Source organism: Falco rusticolus, chromosome Z (assembly GCF_015220075.1).
Source record: "Falco rusticolus isolate bFalRus1 chromosome Z, bFalRus1.pri, whole genome shotgun sequence".
Lineage (NCBI taxonomy): Eukaryota > Metazoa > Chordata > Aves > Falconiformes > Falconidae > Falco > Falco rusticolus.
The window spans coordinates 83,170,208-83,178,809 of record NC_051210.1 but is presented as its reverse complement, the minus strand read 5'-3'; the positions used below and the strand labels follow the sequence as shown (position 1 = coordinate 83,178,809).

General features: G+C 44.5%; 1 protein-coding gene across 1 annotated transcript in view; it reads left to right on the top strand.

Annotated features, from left to right (window-relative positions):
• Positions 1–12: 12 nt before the first annotated feature.
• Positions 13–8,602, top strand: part of MBD2 (methyl-CpG binding domain protein 2) — a 40,480-nt gene continuing 31,890 nt past the window's right edge. Inside the window, exon 1 of the mRNA XM_037372983.1 lies at positions 13–403. Coding sequence (XP_037228880.1) covers positions 291–403 — 113 coding nt within the window. The 5' untranslated portion in view covers positions 13–290. The remainder of the gene's footprint in view (positions 404–8,602) is intronic.

The following is an 8,602-nucleotide window of genomic DNA, read 5'->3' as shown; positions in this document are numbered from 1 at the left end:
CGCTCTGTCCCGCCTACGGCGCTCTCTATGGTCGGCGGGGTTGGCCGCTCTGGCCCCTCTAGGCCGCTGACACGGATTCCGGGGCTCGGCCGCGGAAGCGGGCGCCGGGCGAGAGCTCCGCCGGCTGCGCGCGCAGCTCGCGCTCCTGGCGCCGAACAGCGCGCCGCGGCCGCCATCGCCAGGGGGTCCCGGCCCCGGCCGTGTCCGGGAACAATAAAGCTCTTGTTGCGAGTACCGGGGGCCGGGCAAACCCCTTCCTCGGCCGCCGCCTCGGGCCCAGCGCCCGGTGCATGGAGAAGCAGGGCAGGATGGACTGCCCTGCGCTGCCCCCGGGCTGGAAGAAGGAAGAGGTGATCCGCAAGTCGGGCCTCAGCGCCGGCAAGAGCGATGTCTACTACTTCAGGTACGTGCCGGCCCGTGACAGCCCGCTCCACCAGCGGGACGGGGCCGGCCCAGGTGGGGACCGGCGCCAGCTGCTGCGCCGCCCGGCCCCGCCACCTGCTCCCCGGGTTCCTCCTTGTCAGGGGCGGCGGGGAGGGTCGCGGCCGGTCCCGGTGCCCGCCCGCCTGTCAGAGGGCTGGTCCCCTCCTGCCGCTTGCCTGTCACGGAGCCGCCGCCGCTCGCCTCCCGCCGCGGCTCCGCCGCCGGGGCCGGCAGAGGGGTTCGGTCCGCTCCCGCCTGTCAGGGGCCGGGGGAGGACGGGGCCGGTTCCCGCCCGCCGCCGCCCGCCTGTCAGAGGGCCGGTGCCCCCCCGTCATGGCTCCCCTGTGTCAGCGGGCCGAGACCAGTGCCCCCCGCCATGGCTGTGAGGAGGGTGCCCCCCCGCCACGGCTTCCCCGTCAGGGGCCGCAGGGCGGCCGAGCTCGGTGCCCTCCCGGCGCCGCCCGCCTGGCAGGGGCGGCTGTGGGGAGTGGCTCTCATGGCCGCGCTGAGGGGAGCGGTGCCGGCGGAGGGGGCGGACGGGCGGCTCTCCTCGGGCAGCCCAGCCCCGGCGGCGGCCATGGGGACCGGCTGGGCGAAGCCTGCGGCGGCCGTGCGGCTGGCGGCGGGGGGGGCTCGGGGAGAGGCACCCGCAGAGTGGGCTGGCGGCCAGGCCCGCCCGCCCCCCCCCGCCCTCCGCTGGGGCTCCTTCTGCCGTGTGGGCAGGAGCCCCGGGCAGCCAGCCGTACCGGTAGTGATGCTCCGTAGTTCCCTGCCAGTGTTGGGCTGGTCGGCTGCGGGGCTGACAGCTGGGCAGCCGGGGAGCTACTGGGGCTTGCAAGGAGCCCCCCCTGCCCGGTTTTCCTTTGGAGAGGGGTGCTGGTGGTGCTGCACGCTGGCCTGCCACAATCCACCCAAGCCCCACTTTTCAGTAAGAGCGGGGTCAGCCTAAAGGGAACACCCCCCTGCATTTAAACTAAGAGTTGCCATGGTCTGTACCCAAGAGGTCCAACCAAAATAGTTAGCTTATAGGCGGGATGTGTGCACCCCACCCCCTGCCCCAAATTAATTAGGAAGCTTACCATTAGCATCAACAGCTGAAATTTTAGCAAAGTTAAGGGCATGCAAAAATCGGAGAAGTCTTGCTGCTGCAAAATGCTCTCATTATTACTGCCTAGGTTATAGTAAACCCAAGAGAAGCAACAGCAACCTGATTTTGTTTCGCCCTCCTGCTTGCTTTCAGAAGCTGAAAGTATAGCTCTTTTCTCTAGGGAGAAATCAAAGAAATTCTGAAGTCTTGCTCTTAGGCCATGCTTCTGTAAGTCCAGCCTGCTGCACAGCAGAGGAAGCTGTCTTCTGCAACGGCTAACCTCTTACCCACAGCACCTCTATTTATAGCTCTGTGTGCATCTGATGAGCCACACCTGAAACTTCTCCCTAACATCACTGTTTCTGAGCAGGCCTAGCAGTCTCATTTTGTAGCAGCGAATGGATTCAGTCTTTCTGCTGCCTGGCTGGAGGAGTGGGAAGTTGTGCTTGCTCCTTCTCAGATGCCAGCTAATGGAAGAGTCGGTTTCTGTCAGTGCTGAATATGGCATCATTTGACCCATCATGTGCCTGCTGCTAAAGAAAATTCGGTGTCTGACAAAAGAATCGCTAGATGTGGAGGAGGAACATGGCACTTTTTTTGTGAGCTTTTTGAATAAATCTGCTTGAAAACTTTTTTAGACAAGTTCTGTTTTTGTCTTACCGCCTTTGTCTGACTCGCACGCCCAACCGTATGCTAATATTGCAGCAGATGATTGGGTAGCATCTGGCATCACCGTCTATCTCTTTGCATCTGCCTTTTCTTTCTTCGATGCTGCCTCGTGAAGCCTGTCTGAAAGATTGCGCTTGAGTCTACAATTTAAATCCTGTTTTCTGGATGGGTCCTGCTTTTCTGCAGATTGCTAAACTGAACTGCCTGCATAGGATTATTGTTTCCAGAATTAAATGCCAGACTTTTCTCAAGCCAGACAGTCACTGCTGACTGTGTTGGAATATATTTAATGTAGAAGGTCCAAGTAACTTCAGCTGTTTGCTCAGAATGGCCTGTTTTAAAAACACTTGAGTTTAGCCGCGTGTTTGTCCCATCAGAATGTAGGGGTGTTGGTGTTTTATATAATACGGATCCTTAGTTAAACTATGAAAACATAGGGGAGAATGCAGCAAGTTCTAGTATTTCCAGGTTTTAGTTTTGGCTTTGCAAAGAATGGTATGTAACCTCATTAAATTCATTAAAGTGCCATAGTTAACTGACTAAAACCCTGAGGTTTATGGTTTTTTATGATTTCTTAAGGCTAGAAAAAAATGCCAAAAGGCATTGGACAAAGCTTCATTTACTGTGATGGTCTAAATAATAATAATGGTAATTAAGAACAACTTTTGCAAGATTAATACATGTTGCAATCTACCTTATTTGCATTTTGAAACTCACTTGTTTCAGGACAGCTTTATGGTATTTAAACATATCATGCTTTAGGAAGATGTGATCCAGCATAGTTTCTGGTAGGGTGGTTTTTGCTCCCCTTCACATATATCCATGAGTTTTCTCACCTTTATGATTATCATTAAAAAGCTATTAAAAGAGGGGTGTGGTAGAAATACTTCATGTATACTGTACTAGATCAAAACACAGCTTTTGAGGTTAGCCCCTTCTGTGTAATGATCTGAGCCTTCATCCTTCAGATTTTGCCGCTGCTGTTGCCCGAAACCCTGTTAAGAAACTCTTTAACACAGTTTTTGTTGAAGATGCAAGACTGTAATCTGCTCATCACTGACTCTAGAATTCTGTCTTTTTAATGTGGGAAAGTGGTAGGAATAAACGTTTCAAATTTTAGGACGCCTTCCAGCATGGTTAGCAGTGATGCAGATCATCTGCCAAACAACCGCAAAATTGAAACTCAGAACTTACCAGGCAACTCATAGCTTAGAGTTTGTTGGTTTCACTATGATTACAGGTTTGGAAAAAGTAGTCATTTATATCTAGAGGAATAACTTCTGTTCAGCAACAGGACTACTTCTGCACAACCAAAGTAAAACAAGTAAAAAAAAATAATTTGTGGCTGCAGGCAGGACTGGCATAGGAAATTTATCTTTCTCCCCCCCCCTTTTCATTCTGTTATAGCTATGAGGCAGATTTCAGCACTGCTATATTTAAAACAAATGAAAATCTGTTTTGATCCAGTAAGTAGAGCAGGCCAAATACATTCAAAGGAGTTATGTCACTCTAGTTCTGCTGGAAGAAAAAAAAAAAAGGGAAAAAATGTTAACAAATGCTATGTTGTTAAAATACGTAGTTGGGTACAAAGCGGGTTTTGGTTTGTGTGCCTTATACAGACTAATATTCCTTAAAAGCCTACAGAGTCAGGGTTTGGCATGACCGTTTAAAGAATAATGCCACACTTTTTTGGCAACTTTAGGACAATGACAAAAAAGTACATTGCATTTTAAGTTTATATGTCTTCAGAATAATTGGCTTAAACTTCTGGTTGCTTAATTTTGTACAGACAGTCAGAAGAAATAGATTTCTGTGTGTGTCTTACTTTGAGGATAGTAGGCTTGCGCAGAGGTCTGGCTCGGCTTGCAGAATCCTTGTTAATTGTGATGGAGAAAAATTAATTATTCTGGAGCTGAGTTTAGGGGAGGAAATAATCACTGTCTTTAGTGACATAAACTTGTTTGAACTAGGGAATAGTGCATTAAAAATCATGATACTGAATGTAGGACAAATGCAAATACCAGCACAACATTCTCAGAATAAATACTTGGATGAGACCTTAATCCACACATCAGGTAACTTCCCAGAGGGTTTTACTGGCAATCGGTTTGATGTGCAGTGCCTGTAGCTTGAGCACGTACTGTCATAAATACATATGTTCTGTCTCAAGAGCAATGGCTATTCAGAGCGACAATGATATGGATTAAAATCAAGAAGATTACAATGGTGCCAAAATGAAACAGTGTTCTTTTGAATCAGTTTGAGATACGTAGCAGCTCCGAGGAATATACGTGACCTTTTCTAGTTTAAAGAAGGCAGGAGTTCTCTTAATGACCATCTTGTCCATACTGTAAATTTAGTGAGCGCTCAACTTACAGCAGAGGCGAGCTGAAAGGCAATTTTTGTTGATCCTCAAGAATAGTAAGTCCTCATTCTGAGTGACTTGTCTGTCTTTGCTGCAAAGTCCAATGTCTTCCCCGTATCTGCAGAGTGATAATCTGAGAGTATTCTTTCACTTTGTTTACAGACAGGAGATTACATTTAAAGCTATACATCTGATTTTTCTTTTAAGTCAATATGCTGTGCTTGTGATCCATGTCTCCACTTTGTCCTAACTGTTGTTTCATTGTAATCAAAGTTTTCTGAGAAACTGTACCTGTACAAAGAGCCTCTTTGAAGTGACTCCCCTACTATTTGTGTAAGCCCTAATACTGTACAAAATTGGCATCATAATTTTTTTTAAAGTATTATTTCTTCAGCATGTGATGAGGTAGGGGGTGCTGCTGTCCTGCCAAAAGACTAAGTCATGCTTCCAAAGTCCTGCAAAAGTCTGAGTAAACTAGGAACTTTGAACACGGGTATCTCAGCTATTGTTTTCTTTACCCCTTCTTTTTGTTGGTAAAATCCCTTTAGTGTATATAACCCACTAGAGTGTTTACCTGTTGAAAAATGTTTCTTAAACTCTGGCATGAAATTACTTCTTTCACAGCAGCAGCAAGTTAATATTCTGTTTTGATGCATTTGTTCTTCGTGGGAAAAAAGCAAGGGAGAGCTAGTCTACTTTTTTTCTAGTCAAGATTAAAAAAGCCAAGTAGTTGACACCATGTTCACTGGATTCTAATAGACTGTTAAGTTTAACTACAAAAGCTTTTCCAGTATAGGTCTCCCCATAGGGCAAACAGACATCCTTTTGAAGTTTGTTTTGTGGTTTGACAGTAAGATAAATGCAGGAGAGTTTCCAATGACAGTAGGATTAGGTTAATTCTGTGCTGCCTTCTTTTTTTTTTTGGGTGCCCCCCTTGGTCTTTTTTTTTTTTATTATTATTTTTTCTGGGAGACCTTTACTTTGTCTTTGAAAGCGAGCAAGTCATGACTTCCTGAGCGATGCTGAGTTGTGCTTATGTTATACATAAGCTTACTGATTTTTTGTTTCCAAAGGTAATTAGAGCATAGAAAAAGTCCTGATAGTGAGGTCTACATTTTGAGATTGTACTTCACCTTCTGTGCAAGAAAAAAACTGCTGCCATTAGCTGCATGTTAATCTCTTAGTGCTGCTCCTATTCTTTCTTTTTTCTGCAGTGCACCCAGCTCAGGGGCTGGCATTCAGTGAGGAGAATTTGCTGTTGCCATCTTGTTATTCTCATCCCTTCTGAATGGCTGCATCATTTCTCCTTCACTGCTGAAAACTGTACTGTTTTTCTAAATTTAAGTGAAAACCAATACAAGGGTAATGGTAATAACAAACAAGTTAGCCCAGGTTTTCTTGGATGGGTTTTCTCTTACCATCATTTGCTTTTAGTTTGAGTATTTTGGCTGCCTTTTGTTTTGCCTGTTGGAAGGAGAATGTAAAAAGGAAGTTTTAAGTGGAACAGGTGTTATTTTTTATCTCCATGGCTCAATTACCTGCACTGATTCTGAAAAAGCATGGTAACAGTCTCCCCTACTTCAGTTCAGGGCAGCATCCGGCGTGCTGGTTTAACCATGCTGCCTAATAGGGTCTTAGTATGTAAAATAAATCTATTTTCTTTATAGGGTGAATTTGTCCCTGTGCTGAATGATAATAATGATTATTACAAAGTCACAGTAGTAACTGACTTCATTTTACAAGGGCACAATGAATCAGTCCTCTGTCCCAGCAAAGGAGCTGGTCAGGTTGTTTAGGAAACAGAAATAGATTCTGATAAATGAATCCAAAATATTTCCTTAAATGGAAGAGTAAATGACAATCTAGAAATTAACCATTTATGGTTGGTTGGTGTCAATTGTTGTTGGTGATTTAGTGTGGTAGTATAAACCGCAAGTAGTATTGTGTAAAAATTGTATTTTTGCAAGTGAAATTAGATCCCAAATGCTGAACTCCTTTGAACACATGAAAATGTATTATGTTATGCCATTCATGCAGTGATTTCTTCACCGAATCTTCAAACGTCTTAGAGCTTGTGTTTGAGTATTTGCAGAAGAATCTTTGAGGAAAGAGATCTCCAACAACTGCAGAGCAGTTTTGATATCCTGATGAAATCTGTCATGTTCCCTTATAGGTCACCTGCCTAGGAGGTTTTGTCAGCAGCTGTCCAGTGTTAGGTTCCCCTGAACATAAGATCAAACAACTAATTTTATTGTGGAATTTCTGTGGTTGTATTTACTATTACACTGTGAAATGCTCAAATATATTTTCAACCTCCCTGCCTTCCTGGGCTTCATTCCCAACCTATGGAGGGGATTGACTGGTAGAAATCCTTTGCCTAGGTAGCCAAATGAAGATGTCTTTAATCTGCTCTGCCTTTTCAAAAGTGTTCAGCATTTTTGTTCCCGTTCATGGGTGTGTGGCAGTTCAGCCCTCCCCTAGGTCAGACTACAGCCTGCCAGGTGCAATCCGAGAAACCAGGATCTGTGCAACTGTTGGCCACCTTGGGGTAGGTGGCACAACTGATTTGTTTAGACTGACCCTGCAGTGCTGAAGTAGAGGTGAAAACACTAAAGTGAATGAATTGTAGTTTTAATAACCATGAAATCACACTTTCTCTTTCTTCAGTTTCTTATCATTTTAGCCACTGCTGCAAAACTGTAAAGCTAGAGCTGCTTTGAAAAGCAAGACATTTTAAACTTGGGTGGAGACAGCATGTTTTCCCTGTTATCATCTGCTGTTGGAGCATCTAGCTTGCTATGGTTGAAATTTTCCTCTAAAATCTGTTTGATGGGGAAGGCCAGCAAGCAAAAGCTCAACATAAACAAAGAAAAAGAAGATAGCTTGCCAGCGTTTTTTTGAAAGCAACCAAACCCAGAAATGTCTGCCAACAAGGTTATTGTTTTAATAAGCCACACTACTATTTTGCCTGTAAACTTGCTGCGCGTTTTGAACTGGGGAGGGGGCCAGATAGGCTAGTATCAAGTAGGTTTTACTGTATGATAAAATTCAAGGTAACTTCCTTGTATGTTAATTAGCTTGCTCTGCTGCTTCACAGGAAAGATCTGGAAAGTGTCTTTTTTAATAACGTTCCTTGCAAGTTCATTACATGACATAATCATCCTCAGCCTACTACGAACTTCATTTTGTATATATGTGAATTTGCACAAGCACATAGCTAGAGGTGAAGGGTTGTGTTCTTCATTTAGTCTTGTATAAAGCGATTTAAGCCTTGATAGTGTCATTGAAATAATAGTTTTCAGAGGTTGTTGCGCATCACCTCTTTTGAGGAGTGCTGGTTTTTGTTAATTGGTTATGTTAATAAACATCGTACAGTGTTTAATTTGACAGGATAAAGTTTTAAGTGCTGGTACACACGTAGAACTAAGTCTCTCAGGTGCACTAAATATAATATCTCTGATGGATCCCCCCACCCTGAAACTTCTACTGAAAGCTAATAAAAATTTTAAAAGCCTATAGAAAGTTTACTGTCTTTAGATAAGACTAAATATTTGTAACTTTTTTGGTTAGTGCTTATAAAAATAAAAATCTTACAACAATCTTATTGTTGAAAATCTATGTGGAGATCTTGCTGTGTAATCTCACATTGATCTTGCAATTCTAAATTGTCTCAATGTTGGGGCACGCTGCAATTTAGTTGGACCAGAGGCTTTGCTCTGTCACATCATCCAGAGAACCTTCTCAGAGAGAAGAAAGCTTCATACCTCTCCTTCTGCCTTTCTATTCTACTCAAAACTAAGTTTGAACTTAATCTTGGTTTTAACAACTTTAGGGGGGGGAAAAAAATATGCTGTTTCTTAGTTTCAACCAAAATATGTAAGTAGCAGGCTTTTAGGTAGACATAGTGTTTTAAATAGGTTCTATAACCTCACTCTTTTCCATTAGTGCATACTAATTATTTAATAGATGCTCAAATAAAGCCTCTGCAAATAGGCCTTTTATTTGACTTTTACCTCATGGAGCTTTCTCTGCAGGTAAGAGAAAGCTTTGCAGCAGGA